General features: G+C 55.0%; 1 protein-coding gene across 2 annotated transcripts in view; it reads left to right on the forward strand.

Annotated features, from left to right (window-relative positions):
* The first annotated feature begins 236 nt into the window (after positions 1–236).
* MGAT5B (alpha-1,6-mannosylglycoprotein 6-beta-N-acetylglucosaminyltransferase B) overlaps positions 237–17,318 on the forward strand; it is a 64,770-nt gene continuing 47,688 nt past the window's right edge. The window contains exons 1-2 of one of the 2 annotated variants that reach the window (XM_048323582.1): positions 237–463; positions 6,680–6,792. In XM_048323582.1, coding sequence (XP_048179539.1) covers positions 396–463; positions 6,680–6,792 — 181 coding nt within the window. In that variant the 5' untranslated portion in view covers positions 237–395. The remainder of the gene's footprint in view (positions 464–6,679; positions 6,793–17,318) is intronic. The other variant, XM_048323583.1, reaches the window with a different exon arrangement.

The following is a 17,318-nucleotide window of genomic DNA, read 5'->3' on the forward strand; positions in this document are numbered from 1 at the left end:
GCCATCCCCTCTCCTCGGGGGGCTGCCGCACGCCCATCTCCCTTACCCCCCTGTCCCGCCGCCTCCTCCGCGGGGCCGGGTTGCCGCTAGATGGCACGCGGAGCGCGGCGGAGCGCGGCGGAGGCTCCGCGGGGCGGTGCGGGCGGTGCGGGGCGGAGCGGAGCCGCAGCGCGGGGTGCGCGGAGCGGAGCGGAGCCGAGGGGGGCCCGGCCATGGGCTCGGCCGGCAGCGGGCACGGGCAGGGGCAGGGGTAGGGCTGGGGGGACGTGTCCCCCCACTGCCCCCGCCATGCGCCCCCGCGCAGCCCCGCGCCCCGCCCGCTGAGCCCCGCTCGCTGCCGCCCTCGCTGCCTCTGGGGGGGGTGCGGGGCCGCCCCCTGCCCGCAACTTTGAACGATGATCACAGTCAACGCGGATGGCAAGATAATGGTCAGAAGATGCCTCGTCACCTTGAGACCCTTTAGGTAAAGTTGGCGTTTCCTCCTGGCCGCTGCCGCCTTTCCCGGCTCCTGCGGGTGGGGAGCGGCCGGCGGAGCGCGTTGGGTGCGGGGGGCTGCGGCTGGCCGGGCTCTGTGTGAGCCTGCGGGGCTGTGCGTGTGCGGATTGAGCCCAGCTGAGGGTGTCAGGGATCCGGGCGGGTCTGCCCGCGGGGCAGCGTGCGGGTCGTGCGGCTCTCGCTGGCTGCCGGCTGCCGGTTCGCCCCACCGCCGGTATCTCTGGGGTTATCGCGGGGCTGTTCAACGCTGGCTTTTTTAGTACCGTCCTCGGAGATGCTGGTACTCGGCGGGGATTCGGTTCCTCTGGTTTAAACCTGCTGGTGCAGCTGGGGACTTTGAAACCCACCCTGAACCAGCAGTGGGGCCGGGGTGGATGTCCAAACCTGAGCCCCTACGGCTCCAGCACACCCGTACCCACCCATTGCTTTATTCCCCGTGTTGGAACTCCCCATTTTTGCTTCCATACCTTTGCTTCCCCTCTCCAGCCCTTGCTCTCCGGCTTCTTTGCTTCACTGGAGATGTTCTTGGGTTGCTCCCGGGCTTGAGACACAGGGGAGGTGTCGGTAGTTGCTTGGTTTTTCAATGGGGAGAGGCACCAAAACCCCTTAGAGATAGAGGGGAACGTGCCGGGGGTGAAGCTCAAGGCGGGGTGAGCCCAGCCCAGCGGTTTCCAGCGCTCCCCGCTGTGTTTGGAGGTTTGGGATCACCGGAGGGATCTGCTCGCTGCCTTTTTGCCTTGCCCAGGCTGCCGCCCGGCGCTGGGAGAGAGGACAGGCTGTGCTTGCGCCGCTCGCTTGCGCCCAGGTGTGGAAAGGTTTCTGCCTCTCCTCGGGAGCTGCTTGGCTCTGCTTGCCTGGAGGGATTCCTGCCGCTGGACCCCGCGGCACCGCCCTGGGACCGGGGAACTTGGCCAAGGGGATGTCACAAAGTGGTGGCAGAGGCGTGAGCGTTCCCACAGCTCAGGCTTGCTCCAGGTGGAGCAGGGAGTGACTGTGAGAGACACGCAAAGGGCACACTCGCCCCGGGGAATGCTCTTTGCCTGGCTGTTTGCTTTCTTAACTGCGTTTGAATTCCATAGAGAGGAAGCGACTGGCTTGAGCATCCCTGTGCCCTGGGCATCTCTCCTGGAGCAGGGGAACCCGATTTTCAGCAGTGACCTGGGATCAGGGTGGGGAAGCACGGGGAGTGCATTTCAGGGTGATCACAAAGTCCCAGCAAGGTTGAGGATGTGTGTGGATGAGAGGTTTGTGATGCCTGGAGGGTCCCTGGTGTCCATAGCAGTGTAGGGCACCTGCACTGCCCTGTCCGTGTGTCCTGGGCTGGCTTCTGCTCTCAAACCAGTACAGACCAGAACCACTGGGGTTACCTTGTTGCTAACAGTCAGGCTTTCCCTGTGCAAGAGGAGAAATTCCCAAGACCCTCTCCTAGCTGTGCCACAATGTCCAGAACCCCTGCACCTCCTCTATGCTGCTGTCACGCTGAGTGTGACCCTCCATGCCACAGTCCTGTGTCACCTTGCTCCCAGTCCAGCATGGGCGAGTGTTGGCACTGCCCAGCTCCAGCCATAACCTGGTGCAAATCTGCTCTGCTCCCCTAAAATCAGCACCCCACAGCTGATGTGGGTCAGGGATAACCTCCAGGAGTGGGAGAAGATCTTGGCAGTCGGGATGAGTCCTGTAAACGGGTTCCTTGCTGCTGGCTGAGCAAAGCTTGACTGCTCCAGGGAAACCTGTAGTGCGTGATGTAGGCTCGGGGCAGCGGTGCCATCGGCAAACAGCACACAGGAAACCTGATCCTGTGCACCAAAACATTTCATTAACCACCTTCCAGACACACTTAGCAAAGCAATGCAGAGCCCTGAGCTGGGAGAGTGCCTGCAGGAAGGGAAGGGGAGAGGGAGCAGATCAGTGTGGAAAACACAGGAATGTCCAAGGGTGGCTCTGACTTCATCTCAGCAGCAAAGGGTGTCTCATTTGATGGAATTCACCGAGCAGCCCTGGTCTAGCTCGCCCAGCTCTTGGCTCTGTAGCTCCATTTGCCAGCTGGAAGCCAAAGCCAGGCTTTCCATGGGATGTCGCAGTGGTCAGTAAGAGAGTTCACCCTGGTCCCCTGCATGGAGGGCAATGCCCATGGCTGAGCATCACTTTGACAGCATCATGACCCTGTCAGGCTCCAAGCAAAAAAGGTTTGAGGGAGAGGGGTCGTTTATTAACCTGACTTCTGCTGATGGGAATGGTGGTTCAGCATTTGGGAGTTGAAAACTTCTCTGATACAAGATGTTACCCGACTCTGTAACCCTTGGTTTCTCCAGGCACCCTCATAATATTCTCCCCGTGGGTCCCAGCGGGGTGATGTGGCACTGTGAGCACAGAACTGCTGCCACAGACCCAGTGTCACAGTCCCCTCCTGCTGGGTGCTGCTGGCCTTCCTCCCCCCGCCACATCCCAGCTCAGCACTCAGACCCTCCTGGTCACATCCAGCTTTCAGTTCCGTGGGCCAAAATCCTCCACGACTGGGACATCACCTCCAATTTTCATTTAAGACTTGAGGAATTTTGCTTTCTTCTCTTGTGGGCACTGAGCCAGAACCCTGAACTGTGACCATTTCAGTTTGGGGAGGATGTGGAGAGGGACTTGGCACCAGAACTGTGCCTGAGCAATGAATTAAACCTGACACTACGTGACAGGCAAAGCCAGCGTGAAGGATAGATGTTATTTGGTCATTGGAACTCCATAGTCTTCAGGGAGTTAGACTGGATTTTGGGGGTGAGGACCCAGTGCATTTGGACCATCTGGGATCTGGTGCATTTTACCTACTTTGTGGTATTTGTTTTCTGTACAAGGAGTTTCCACTCAGCTGAGGCTGGGCCAGGCATTTTTATTCACCTGGAGAACATCAGCAAAAGTGAAAGAGATGGGGTCCTCAGGCTGAGAGAGGGCCCTGCACCCTCCCTGCTCCCTGGAGCACTGCTCTGGGCTGGGTGCACTCATCTCCCAAGGACAGCAATTCCAGTTAGGCTCCGATTCCTTTTTTTTTTTTTTTTTTTTTTAAATGTAGGAAAAAAGCATCTTGCATCTCCCCTACTCTCTCTGTAATCCAGTCAAAATGAAAAAGGTTTAGTTTCCTAGGGAGATGGTAGAGCACAGATCACCTTTGTATCTTTTTCTTCCCTTCCCCTTTTTCTTTCTGCTCGGTGTTTAACGATCCCTCCTTGCCAAACTATAATTACGAAGAGTAAAAAGCATCAACAATGTCTTGCATGATGATAAAGATACTGTCAATAGGAGGTGTGAGAGCAGGACCAGATCTGAGTATTTATCCAGGTAAAGCTTTGTTAAAGTGCCCCTTGGAGGAGGGGGGTACCAGGACAGGGCTGTGGGTGGGGTTTGTACCAGGATGTGCTCCCAGGAGGGACCCTGGGGTGCAGGACTTGGCTGGGCTTTGACCCCCTTCAGCTTCTTTCCTCTCCACCCTGCTGTTGTCCTCTCCTGCCAGGGAAGCACAGAGTTCTCTAAGGACAAATTCAGCCCTCCAAAGCCAAGCTGGGTGCAGCAACCCCCTCCAGTGTGTTCCTGAGAGCTCTTCCCAGCCCCAGCACCACGCTGGGTACAGGCTGTGATAATGGCAGTGCACTAATGTCCCCAAATCACCCCCTCTCCAAGCTATTTATGGGACACCACGTTTCTTTGCAGCATCAGGGATGCTCTGCTGCCTCCACAATCACCTCTCTGCTGGAGCTGGACCACAGCTCTCTGAAAACCCTTCTCCCAGGTCTGCTTTGGGATGGGGGCTGAGGTTTGTATCATCTCTGTGTGCAGATGCCACAGCTCCATGGTTCAGCAGCATCTACTGGGGAGAGGATGGCTCTGCTCCACTGGTTGCTGCTTGTGGGGCTCACCAGCCCTGCCTGTAGCCAGGCCTTTAGGGATGAGAGTCTGGATCAGTGAGCACACAGTGCTTTATGTATCTTGGAACTGCTTTCCACCCCTCCAGGGGTGGCTCATTGGGAAATTAAAGGAACCTCAGCTGGTCCACACCTGCACAGGGATGTCAGGCAGTTTTAGTGATGCACTCGAGCATCCCCTTTCCCAGGTGGATCAGCTCTCCCGGGTAAATCAGCTCTCTCAGGTGGATATGCTCTCCTGGCCTGGCTGTCAGGCAGTGTTTGTGCTGTGCTGAGCTGGCAGAGCTCGTTAGTGCTGACAAGCCCAGGGTGTTGCTTTTCCCCCTGATTAGGTGGGAGGTGAGAAGGGGATGGGAGGCTGTGCTGTGCTGCTTGTCCAGAGCCCATGGCCAGGTGCCCCTGAGGGTTGGGGCAGGGCTGCTCCATGGGGATGGACAGGAGTTAGGGGCTTGTCTGCTGTGAGCCAGGCTGATTCTCCTCAGAGCAGGCAGAGGAAACCCTTTGTTCTTGAGCTGGGTGCTGCTGAGAGAGAGGCTGCCCTGGCTCTGGGGCTCAGGTGTGTGCTGACTGTGTGACGGCAGCATCAGAGCTGGCTGGATGGGGGCAGGGAGCTCATGGGATCCCCTGCAAGTGCCATGTTTTGTCCAGGAGCCTGTCCAGGCAAGGAAAGCCTGGCCATGCCGTGCTGGGACAGTAGGGAGCTGCCCTGGGAGCTCCTCCTCTCGATCTCCCTGGGGAAGCCCAGCCCTTCTTGAGCTGCTTGACCCGGTACTTGAGCTCTCCACAACATCTCCAGTTGCTAACGAGGGCTTTGAAGCAGGTCACTTTATTTGTTGGCCTTTTGCAGCAGCACATAATTGCAGTGCTGGTGTGTTGCAGCCCAGAGTTAAGGGCTGGTTCCTACCCCTCTGCCTTTTAGCTGTGTAGGAATGCTTAGGTGGAGAGCTGTGGGCTCCTGTGCACCTGGAACAGCCTGGGTGGCTGTGCTGTGTCTGTGTGCAGCTCCTGAGCCCTGTGGAGGATGCTGTGAGCTCGTAAAGGGGAGTTGGAGGCTCCTGTCCTCTGTGGTTTGCTTCCCTTTGGCTCAGGGCTGCTGAGAGGCAGCGATGCCAGCGGGCACCCCTGAGGGCTTCCTCAGCTCCCTGTCCCACACAGGATTCATCTGTGGTGAGACAAGCCTGTTGTTTCACAAAGCTGGCTGGGGGCTGTCTTTTCTCTTTCTCCTCCTCGAGATTTCCCCTGCGTTTGGTGGCTGAGATCAGGCTGCTGCTCTGGGAGCTGTCACACCCACACCTGGCAGTGGCTGTGCCAGGGCTTTTCCCGTGTGCCTGCTGGAGGATGCTGCCCCTGCACGGAGTCTCGGGGACGATGGCAGCGTCTCTGAGCAGTGGAAGGAGGCCAGGCATCCATCCCTTGGCACAGAGCTCTCTGCTTTGCACTCCCTGGTGCACAACAACCAGGCTGGCACAGAGCTCTTCCCTTCAGCCTTTCCACCCCCTAAAGAGTGGCTGGCCTGAATTTGGCCTGAGCAGGAGCAGTGCTGGGAGCTCCTGTCCCTCGCTGGAGGTGACGTGCAGATGACATCCTGCCCGGCTTGTCCCCGTGGGAACTGCTTCCCTGCCAGCCCGGGTGGGCAAAGCAGGGATGGGATGGCCCCAGGCCACGCACGGGGCTGGTGACACCATGACAATGCTGGTGGCCTGGTTACAGCAGAACAAAAGGCTTTCTTAAAAAAAATAAAAGGGCTTTTTTTAGATCCTTTGGGAGGAAGGGAAGGTAAAGGTCTCTCTTTGCTCCTCTCTCCCAGAGGAGTGCAGGTATTGTTTATTGTCGTGGTGGAGCATCTTATGGGCAGCTGTGGTATGGCTCAGCTTCCCCACTGAAGATGCAAATCCTCCACTCCCCCTGGAGGGCAGGGCAGGATTCCTCAAGTCCTGCCCATTGGAGCAGGGGTTTCAGAGGGGGTTCTTGGGCAAAACCCCCCTGCTCAGTGCCAGGGTTTGGGCAGAAGCGTCCTGGGGCTCTCTGTGAAGCGCACGTGGGTCTGGCCATGGCTGCGGTGAGGTACTGGTGGGGCTGGGGCTGCACAGATGCTCCCTGCCAGGGCTGGGTGGGGATGGAGCAGTTGGAAAGCTGGGATTGTCCCAGACACCCAAACCCAAAGTGCCACTTGCTGCTGTGCAAAGGGATTACCCACCCCAGGGGTGGTGGGGCTGCCCCAGGAGGGAGGAGCTGGCTCCTCACCACACCTTGCTCCAGCTCTGTTTTCTCTCCCGCAGGATTTTCGTGCTGGGCATTGGATTTTTCACGCTGTGCTTCCTGATGACATCGCTGGGAGGGCAGTTCTCAGCCAAGCGCCTGGGGGACTCCCCCTTCACCATCCGCACCGAAGGTGAGCGCGGCTCCGTGTCCGGCTGGTCCCACCTGCTGCTCCGTGACCCCCACGTGCACGGTCCAGCTGAGCTGATGAGTGCCAGGCATGCAGGAGGATGGTGCTTGGATCTTCCATTCCCACAGCTCCCTCCTGGCCCTTTTTGGGGTTATCAGGATGGCTCAGGGTCCTGTTGGCCTCTCTTGCCGTGGCATGGGTCACTTTGCCATGTGGCTCAAACGTGGCTGTGCTCACACACAGAGGTGTGACACGGTGGGGATGAATGCTGGGGGGGGCGGTTCTGGCCCTGGCTTGCAGCAGAGGGATGGGGAGGCAGCGGGATCAGAGCTTCAGCTGGCACTGGTGTGGGTTGTGTGGGCTGCCACTGGTCTGACGTGTGGAGGATTCGGCTCAGGTGCTTGGAGGTCTCGGTGGGTTTGAGCAGTTTTGGTCTGCAAAGAGTGGAAATTGTTCCTCAGGGAAGGGAAAATAAAAGGCCTTTGTGGTTTTATGCAGGTGCTGAAATGTAGAAGAGAAAGATTCTAATATTTAGCAAGCGTGTGTTCTGTTGCATTTAACACCTCTTTCGGTGAGACATGAAGTCAGCCCAGGAGACACTTCAGTGGTGGGACAGTCATGTCCTGCCCTTGCTCTGGGAGGACTCTGCTGCCATGGATTGAGCTTCCCCTGACTTTTCCTCTGAGATTCCAGTCAACTTGAGCTCCCCTGAGCAGGGTGAGATGGGCTTGGTCAGGCCACCATGGTCCTCTTCTTCTCTGTGCCAAAACCATGGGAGGATCTGAGCTCCACAGCCTCACCCAGGATGTGATTTTGGGGCATTAAATCCTTTCCTTGTGGTGCTGAAAGCAGTGCCAGCTGCTTCCCTACAGAAGGAGAGGGATAAAGTGGTGGTTTCCAGAAGCTGCATGGTGTTTAGTTGCTTAGTTGACTTTCCAAGAGTTGGATTTGCAGCCCGTGGCAGCTGGATTTGTGCTCTCCCTATGGATGGTGCACACGGTGGCTGATGTTCCTCCCCCTCTGCTCCCACACTTGCTCCCATCACCAGCTCCATTAACCCCTTTTCCAAGGGCTGGTGTTTTCCTGGTGACCTCAGCCTGGAGGCAGGGTCAGTGCTTTCAGTGTTTCTGCACTTGCTCAGGGTACGTGTCCCCTGGGGAGGGTGTGTTTTGTGCTCCTGTCCTCAAGCCAAGCACACATCCCAGCATGGCTGCTGAGTGAAGTCTGGTTTTAGGGGATTTCATCCTTCTTGGGATAAGAAGCAGCACGAGGAGAGTGGGCATAAGCCCCCAAACCACTGCCTTCCCCAAACCTTCTCCAGACCTGGCTTTTGAGGAGACAGGTTCTGACAAGATTGCTGAGTTTGAAATTAAAGGTGTCACTGTCACAGCTGCCCTCTGTCCCAGAGGAGCCCCAGTGCCCCTGAAAATCTGCAGAGAACTGAAAGAAAGGCAAAGAGAGACCGATGAACTGTGGGACCAGCTGAGATATGGCACAGGTTGTGCTGCAAAGAGCAGCAAAGGTTTCCAGAAACCTGCAGAAGCACCTGGTGTCAACCCAGAGGGCTCTAAAATTGGGGTGAAATAATGGCAAAAAGACCATTCCTCAGCTCTTTGGCCCCTTTCTGGATGCCTTGGAGTGGCTTTTCCCATCCTTATCCTTGTCATCAGTTCAATCCCGATCTCTGAATTCACTGACTCCATCCTTGCCTGTCTCGTTTATTTGGAGCAGTGTCAGCACAGCCCTGGAGCTGGATCAAAACAAATCTCCTTTTTCAGGCCCTCACACCTCAAATCCTCCATGCTTAGGGGTTCAGGTGATTAAATCAAGGTGTGTAAAAGGGTTCACCCTCCTGCCTGATCCTCTTTGGATCTGCTGAGGGCTGTGAGCACTGGCCTTGCTGGTTGGGAGAGATGCTGCTTTGCTCTGAGGTGGTGCAGGTTGAACGCTGCTTCTGGTAATGGCTGGCTGGTCTCATTTAAAGAAGAAAAGAAGTAAATTATGACCTAGATCATCTATTTTTTCAAGGTTTTAGTCTCTTAGCTGTCTAACTGGGTAAGGCAAGTCCTGCTTTGTTAGAAAGCTCAAAAATTCAATGCAAATCCAAATTTTTTTTCCTATATTCAGTGGCTTTGCCAAACAAACTATTGCTTCCAGATGAATTGCTGCACATTTGGCTGTTGCTGTGCTTCTTGTTGGGGAAGATGAGCTTCATTCATGGCCTCATGCACTGATTTTAAACACAAAGCATCCTCTCTCCTGTCTCTGGAGGAAGATAATGAACTGGGGGGAGGTTCTGTTCTTTGTCCCCAAAGCTTGGCAGGCACAGCCTGAGAGGCTTTTTCTCACTCTTTAACACCTGGTTCAGGCTTTTGGGGTTTAGCCTTTCCTGTCACGCTGCTTTGTAGGGACTGGCTGTGCCCCAGGGTGATGTAGCTGTTCCCAGGTGTGAGGAACCCCCAAAGCAGAGCGGGACCGAGGCCTCAGGGAATGTCCAAGCCAGGAGCTGGCCAGTGTCACTGCAGACCTCCCTCTGTCACCTGTGGAAGGCTGGGGCTGTCAGGGGAAGCTCTGATGGCTGGAAAAATGAATTATCCCACCCCATGGAAAAAAGCAGGAAGGATGATGCATCCTGGGCAGCCTCCCATGTGCTCTGGGACATGGGGAGTCACAGCCTCTGCAGAGGTGGGGAAACTCCATCCCTGCAGACTTTGGGAGCACACCTGGCTGATGTGAGGCTGTGGGCAGCTCTGACCCCGTCTGTTTTTTGGAGCAGGAGGCTGAGGAGGGGACGCAGGAGGTCTCTCCTGGCTGAGGGGATGCGGAGCTCGCATGGAGGAGCGTGGAATGAAGGTGGAAGTGGGGAGGGTGGGAGCAAGAATGGATGTGCTGCTTTTTAGCGCTGTGAAGTCTCCAAAGGTCTGTTTGAATAACAAACTGGCATTTAATTAACACGTGTTCTGGATCCCAGGGAAAGCCAGGAAATGTTCCTGGCGGTTACGGTTGCTGTCGAGCACACAGTGCTGGGCTGGAGGCGAGCTCGGAGGAGCAGCTTAATTGTGCTGAGCTGGTGAGCTCTTGGTGTGAGGAGGGGTGGGAATCTGCACAAACCTGGGCAGGTTCATGGCCAGTGGCTTGGGAGGAGTTCCTGGGTGTGTGGCCTCAGGTTTGCCATGCCCAGGCCTGAGAGTTTCCCAGGAATGGGCTCCTTGGTGGGGAAGGAGCCTGGTCCCTGCTGCTGTTGCCTGCTCCACCTGGACGCCTGGAAGTGCCCTTTGGAGCATTATTCATTAATTGATGGATGTTGCAGGGAAGCTGCCAACATCCTCCTCCGTGTGCTTCTGGCGTGGGCTGCTCTACAGTGGAGCTGGAGTATTTATTGGGGTGGGCTTGTGGTGAGTGAGTGTCAGCTCCTGCAGTCCTTCCTGGGGCTGATCCCAGCTTTTGTGGCTCTTTGTGCTGCTCCTTGTTCCCACATGTCCTGCCAGGCTCCGCTGTGCAGGGGAAGCTGCCCATGCCCTTCAGGGCCTGCGGGGCTGGGGTGGCTGCAGAGAGCTGGGGGATGTCAAAAAATCATTTGCTTCAAAATCATCTGCATCCAAAAAATCCTTTGGGTTGTGGATGGATGCTGAAGTTCACAGTCCCTGGTCCAGTTTAGGCTGGGGCTGTTCCTGTTTCTCCCTGAGTGACCTGCCCAGCCCAGCCTTGAGCCTCAGCTATTGCAGTTCAAAGGGAGACGTGAAAATGTCCCAGCCCTGCCCAGAGCTTTCTCGGCTCCTGAACTGTGTGAGCAGCCGGTCATAACCAAAATAAACACAGATGTGAGGCAGGAGCATGAAAAGGAGAGATGGATAATGTCACAGTCCAGAAGTTAATCCCATTTTAAATTCGATTTTTGTATGTGAATACCTTTCTCGGAGGTTCTCTCCAAAAGCCAAGTTTCTCGGTGTGTGCCAGAAATCATTCCTCAGATGGATTCTCTGCTTGGTGATTCGCTGCAGCAGAGGCTTTGCATCTTAACAATAAATAAAAAACCCCCTTCTGAAATGCAAGTTATTTTATCCTAATCCTCTTCTGTCAAGTAAACACAGACAAAGGTTCCTTTGTTTTGAAATGGCCACTGAGAGAATTTGTTCCGCAAACAAAGATGTAGATTAAAAAAAGGAACAGAGAAGTCTATAAATTTTGAATGTGGGAGATGCTTTGGGAAGGGCTCTAGGCTCAAGAGATTGAGTTTTCTGTGCCCTCTTCTCTCCTCTTATTTAGAATTTAATATGTTTGGTGATTTTTTTTTTCCCCCCTCCAAGCATCTTTCTTGCTGTTGTTTTACTGCCAGAGTCAGGGGGCAGGAGGCTGATGCTGAAAAAGCACCAAATTCTGTCATCATGCTGCTGGGAGGGATTTGGCAGTGGTCCCTCAGCCCGTGGCTGTGCCCCAGGCTGGATTTGGTGGGATGTACACCCCGCTGGTGGAACTTGCTGCTGCAGGGGATTAGCGGGGGAAAATAGGTTATTAAGTGTTAAAACGCGATTAGATGTGGCTGGAATGTTGCCTGCAACTGCTGTAGCTGGTTCAAAGAATCAAAAGCCTTTGGATTCCTCTTGCTGTTGATTCCTGCAGGGCTGGGTATGAGGTGCTGGAGGAATTTGCTGCAAATGCAGGGGATGTGTAGGACAGGTCCTGATACCCCGAAACGGCTGGAGCTGAGCTCTGCCCTCCTGCTGGGCTGCTGGTTCTTGCAAGAGGGGTCTGATTTGATTTCAGCTGACCTTGCTGGGACTTTGGTAGAAGGGTTTGGAGTGATTCACAGGTACCTCTGTGCCTGGGGATCACTGCTGCTGCAGCAGTTCTGGTGCTGAGGTCCTTGAGTCCTGCTGCCCTTGGGAAGTGGAGGTCTGCTGAGCGGCTGGAGCTGTGTGTTTGCTGTTCCCATGACTGTCTTCTCAACCCATTTTCGAGTGTTTCCTGCTGCCTCAGCTGGAGAGCTCAGCACCTGCCTTTTCCCACCCCAAAACGAGTTCCCAGCAGCATCTCCAGCTGGTTTCCTGTGGCTGACCACAATTGGGCTCCTGTGTTGTGTTTCCTCTGCCGCTTTGGGAGCAGGATCGGTGGGAAGTGGGATGAAGGAAGGACAAGGGTGGGAGAGAGCTGATTTTAGAGCACAAGCTGGAAAACAGAAGCAAGCAGGGGTGAAGCTCAGCGTCTGGAAGGCTGTTGCACCTTGTCCGAGGTTGCTGAGATGTGTTTTGGGGTCTGGTCTCCTCAGGGCTCTATGATATGGACCCTGATGGGCTGATAAGGAGCTTGTGGGCTAGAACAGAGGTTTTCCCAGTCCTACACCACTGGGATATTGGAGCTGGGCAATGGTAACTGGACCTGGAATCTGTCTGGAGGTGGGCAGTGCACCAGTGCCTGCAGGCACAGCAGGATTGCAGGTCACCAGAGAACAGCTTCTGCTGCAAAAACCTCTGGGATTTGGTCATTTACATTCATTTTGGAGGGAATAAAAATAAATGTGGAAAAGTTATGGAGAAAGTCTTCTAAGGAAGCCTCCCCTTGCTGGCTTGGGGTGTTTTGTGCCACATGCAGACCATGGGGAAAGAACACTGGGGCTTCCTTGTGGTGTCAGAATGGCTCTGGTTTGCCACGCTGGGCTACGGGACTCTCAGGAGAGATCCAGAGCCAACAGCCAAGGCATGTTGTGCTGGAGATGGTGTTTAACATCACCCAGCAGGAATCCTGCCCTGTTCTCCTCAAACCCCCTCAGTATTCCAGCTCCTGGAGTGTTCTGCCTCTCCTGCTGCTGTCACTTGCTCCAGCTCCTGGAGTCTCACCTGCTTAAAGTGATTTCTTCCATCAGTGAACACAGAAGAGGAGAGAGGGAGATGTTTAGGGCTGTGCAGCACAGCTGTAAGCTTTGGTGTTTGTGGCTTCTGTTTCTCTCCAGAGCAGGGATGTTGTGGAGGGGCGGGAATTGTGCTGCAGATGATAATGCTGAAGGTTGCTCGGGGTTTTGTAGGGCATCTTCACCATTTCAGAGCCACAGCACTGTGAAGCAAAGGGATCTTGTGTTATTTCAATGCCTTGGATTGCTCCCTGAGGAGTGGAGCAGAGAGGCCAAATAGAAATGTGAGAACCTACACGATCTCCTCAGAGGGGTCCTTTGCTCCTGCGCCTGGCTCTGCTGCTTTTCCTTCTGTTCCAGCAGCATCCCAGCTGGGTTAGCGTGGCCAGGTAACATCACCATTTGCTCTCACAGAGGATGCAGAAAGGTCAAGCTCGGATTTGCTAACGATCAGAGTGAGCTTGGGTAACTCTGTCATCCCCCCTCGCAGTCAGCTGTGCTGGGAGGGGAGGAGGAGGAGGAGCAGGTCTGGACCATGATCCTGACCCACTGTGTGCTCTCTCTCCTTGTGAGGGATGACAGCAGAGGAGGGCACAGCGTGGTTCAGCTCTGTCCTGGCTGCACTGAGATGCTGCTCAGCCCAAGGGAGCTTTAAAGTAAAACACAGATGTGTTCACCCTCCCTCTCTCTCGGGAACAGTAATTTCAGGACCCATTTGCAAACTTGGGTCGCTGCCACTTGTGACAGATCCCAATCCGCTTCTGGGCAGAGCACACAGTCCTTCTGACAGGAGCTTGGGTTGGGGAGAATACCCAAAAGTTTCTTTGTGGCTTTGGGAATCCCTTTTCTTACCTGCTCTGGCTGCAGAGAGCACCCGTGAGCGAGAGCCTGGACTGCAGCCTCCTTGAGACACAGCACACAGACTCGTGGTTCCAGGGATGTCGTGTTCCCTTTGCTTTCAAGAAGTCATGTGAGTTATAAATTTATCTTGCTGCCTTTAATGCTCAGCAGAGGCGACAGGAGAACCAGTTGTGTGAGCAAGTGACAGTGACGAGGGGCACGGGCAGGGGAGGGAGGGAGGGAGCCGGGCAGGCTCTGCTCGGCAAAGTCAGTGCTAATTATTCCCAGTTTCTTCCTGAGTGAGTTATGACCCTCTCCCGGGCTGCTGGTGTCATGTTTTGATGTTGTCTGCTGAGCAGCCCTGGGTAACTGCAGCGCTTGTAAGCAGCTTGTCGGGATCAGCGGATGCTGGAGCGTGTCTTGCCGGCAGGGCCCGGGATGCTGCTCCAGGAGGAGGAATGAGACTCTTCTCAGGGTCTGAATCCACAGTTCACTTATGTAAAACTCCCTCAGAAGACAGGAGGTTCCCCTCTCCCGTCCCCTCTTCCTGCACTGCCTGTGGGGTTGTTATCCAGGCGGTTTTCCCCGGTGCCAGGTGTGGGTCAGTGTGTGCTGTCACCTCCTCAGCACCGGCTGGGACCTGCAGATCCTGCACGTCCCCAGTGCTTTATCTTCCTGCTGCTGCATCCAGAGCTGGATTAGACTCTCCCGGAGCCTGTGGGTGCCAGCCAAGGGGAAGCCATGTGGAGGAGCGTGCTGGGCAGCTCTTCAGTGCTTGGGGCTCACTTCCAGCCTCTCTTATCCATCCCATCCAAAGCCACTCCATGAATCCTCGGAGGCTGGAGCAGCCAGCTGATGCTATAAGAAGTTGTCTGGTTGGTGCCAAGTGGAGCTGGCTGGTGCTGGGAGCATCTCCTTGGTGAGGAGCTTTGCTGGGACCTGATGGGCTTTTGATCTTTCCTGGAGCAGCGGGGTTGGCTCTTGGACTCACCTGGAAATGCTGAGATCCAGCAGCTCCTACCGTTCTCCTCCTTCCTTGTGCAAGCACTGGTGGGGTGAGAGGAGGTAGTGGAGCCACCAAACCCAGGTAGAGCCCAGACACAGGGTTTCTGCCCCAAACATTGCCTTTTGCCAGCTCCTGCTGGATCCTCAGCTGCCCCAAGGGCTCTTTGAAGCAGGTGACACAACACCCATAAGTGCCATCAGCTCCACTGTGCTGGGGTTGCACCTCCATGGCCAACACAGGGGTGTCCTTAATCTGCAGTTTTTTGGGAGCAGACCATTGTTCTGCCTGGGTGGAGGAAGTGTGGCCTCTCCTGTTTCTGCTGGTGTCCCCTACTTCAGCCCCGAGCTCTGCAGCCATCGTTACGTGCACTGTGCTCCCATCCTCAACCCGCTTGTGGAAAGGGAGTTTAAAGTGGAAGTGTAAAACTTTACTGCCCTCATTAAACTGGTGTTGCAGGCAGGGAAATGAGAGCTGTTGAAATAAGGAAAATAAAGGCATCCCTGGGGTTCCACGTGACACTGGGGGGGGTCCTGCCCACTTCTGTGTGCGTGTGCTGGGGGAGCCAAATGCAGATTGGTGTTTTGCAGGGCACAGAGGGGTAAAAAACAGTCTCAGGGCTGCTGCTGTAGTGGTTAAGGCTTAATCCACCCTGGGAAAACGTCTCTTCCTGAAGAAATGTCTGCTTGATGTAATTGCTGCCCAGAATTGAATGCCTGCAGGCTTAAAGAGAAGAAAAAGATATGCCACTAAATTGGAAAATTGGAAGTGTCAATTCACACATCTTCAACTGGGGCAGCAGTGGTGAGGACCTCAGAGCAGGGATGTGTGCTGGCCCCTTCCCTGCTGCCCCTGTGTCAGAGGAGGCAGGAGCAGCATCCTGCTGCCTGGCACTCTGTTATCTCCATAAGTAGGGACACCCAGGGAATGATTAAATCAATTAATTGATTTTCTATAGCTCATAAGGAAGTCAAATGGCATTTCCATCAACTCGTGATGAGCCAACACCCCACCATGGCCAGGAGGAATGTTAATGGCTCTTTATGCTTTTATTACCCCTTTTCACTCCTAAATCAAAATTCATCCTGAGCCCGGGAGGCAGCAGGTACTTCAGAAAATAAAACTAGCACAGTGGGAACCATAGCAGCCTCTGTAAGAGCTGGGTTTTCCCATTGATTTATTTGTTTCTCTGGCTTAAACGAGAGAGCAGGGCTCGGTTCAGCTCGAGCAGAGATTAGCTGAGGCTCATCCTGCAGCTCTGCCAATGCCCCCCCAGCTCTGGGTCCTGCTTTGGGCTCCACTGCTGCCAGCAGGATCCGGCCCGTGGGCTTGCTGGAGATTGATGAGTTTGGAGGAAGGGGATGATTTATGTGCCCCTGGAAGCAGAGTGGCAGGATGCCCAGCACTGTTTGGCCGATCTATTTGGCTGAAGGAGAAAGGGTGATCGTTTTAGAAATGTTAAATGAGTGAGTTCTGCTGTTTCTGAAGCTGAACCTTCTGGGGCAGCTGTAAGCGTGGCTGTGTGCTCGAGTGCTGGATGTGCAGAGCTGGAGGGGAGTGATGGGGGTGCTGAGCCTCCTGGAGCCTTCCATGGGCTGGTTTTGGGCTGTGCAAGTGCAGGGTGCAATCCTTCCTCTCCTGCAATCCCTGGGGCACTGGCTCCTGATAGCACAATTTTCCCTGTATGAGCAGCAGGGGCCATCAGGAGAAGAACCAGCCGAGTTAAATGGTGGTGCCCTTGGAGAGATGCCTCTTGTAAACACCGAGAACCCAAATGAAGGTTGGTCCCTGGCTCGTGGGTCTGTGGAGTCACTCTGGGGCTGTCCCTGTCCTGTGGGACCTGTGTGTGCTGCTTTTCACCTGGAACTGGGTGTCTCAGCTGCCCCCAGTACTGACAGCATCCACCCCAGTGTGGGGTCCAGCCATGCCCCAGGAGCTCTGGTGTCCTCTAGGCATTGCTGCCCTTGATCCATCCCTGTGCTGGAGCGCCTGTGTTTTAGGAAGCACTTTCAAATCGATGTTAATCTTGTAATTTGGAAGCCTCTCCTGCAGTGTGAGGTGTTTGAAGCGCTGCAGAACAGCTTAAAATGCAATTTGAAATAGTGTTGGCTGGCAATAGAGAAGCAACGGAAAAACTCCCTGCTGCTGCTTTTTTAAAAGAAAAAGTGAAAGGGGGATGAGAAGGAGGAAGAAAGATGGGTTAAAAAATATATTAAAATAAATAAAAGCTGAACTCCAGCTTGTGTTGAGGTTTTGTGTATTCAGCTCTTCTTCCCCAGCTTCCCAACTCCCCCAGCCCATCTCCAGGGGCTGTGGGGGAGAGGAGATGATCCAGCTCCTTTTACCTGCAGTGATGGCTCGTGGCAGGACCTGTGGGACTGCCCCATATCCCAGAGGGGCCATCAGGGCTCTGGTGTGTATGTGTGTGGCAGGGTAAGAAGTAATAAAAGTTGGGGGGAAGAGCCCTGTGCTCTCCCTTGCAGCAATGAAACGCTCCTGCCTGGGAGTGTGAGTGTTTGTATTGTTCATTTTCCTGCCTTTTCTTATTTGTATGGAAAGAGGGAGCGGATGTGTTGGGGTGGAGCTGCAGGCTGCTCCTATAGGGTTTCCTTCGGGGTCGGAGGGACAGGGGGAGCTGGTTGGGTAGAAAAGCATCATCAGGACCCTCTTCTGCGGGCTCAGCTCGGGCTCCTGCAGCTGAAGGAGGGAGGAACGAGACCCCAGAGCCAGCGGGGCTGGGTCAGGGACACCTCGGGGTGGTTTTCTCTAACCAGCTTCCTCCTGAAACCCTCCTGGGGCCTCATGCCCGCGGGAGAACCTGCAGCGTGCCGGGACAGCGGC

This window comes from Corvus hawaiiensis, chromosome 19 (assembly GCF_020740725.1).
Source record: "Corvus hawaiiensis isolate bCorHaw1 chromosome 19, bCorHaw1.pri.cur, whole genome shotgun sequence".
Taxonomy (NCBI): Eukaryota; Metazoa; Chordata; class Aves; order Passeriformes; family Corvidae; genus Corvus; species Corvus hawaiiensis.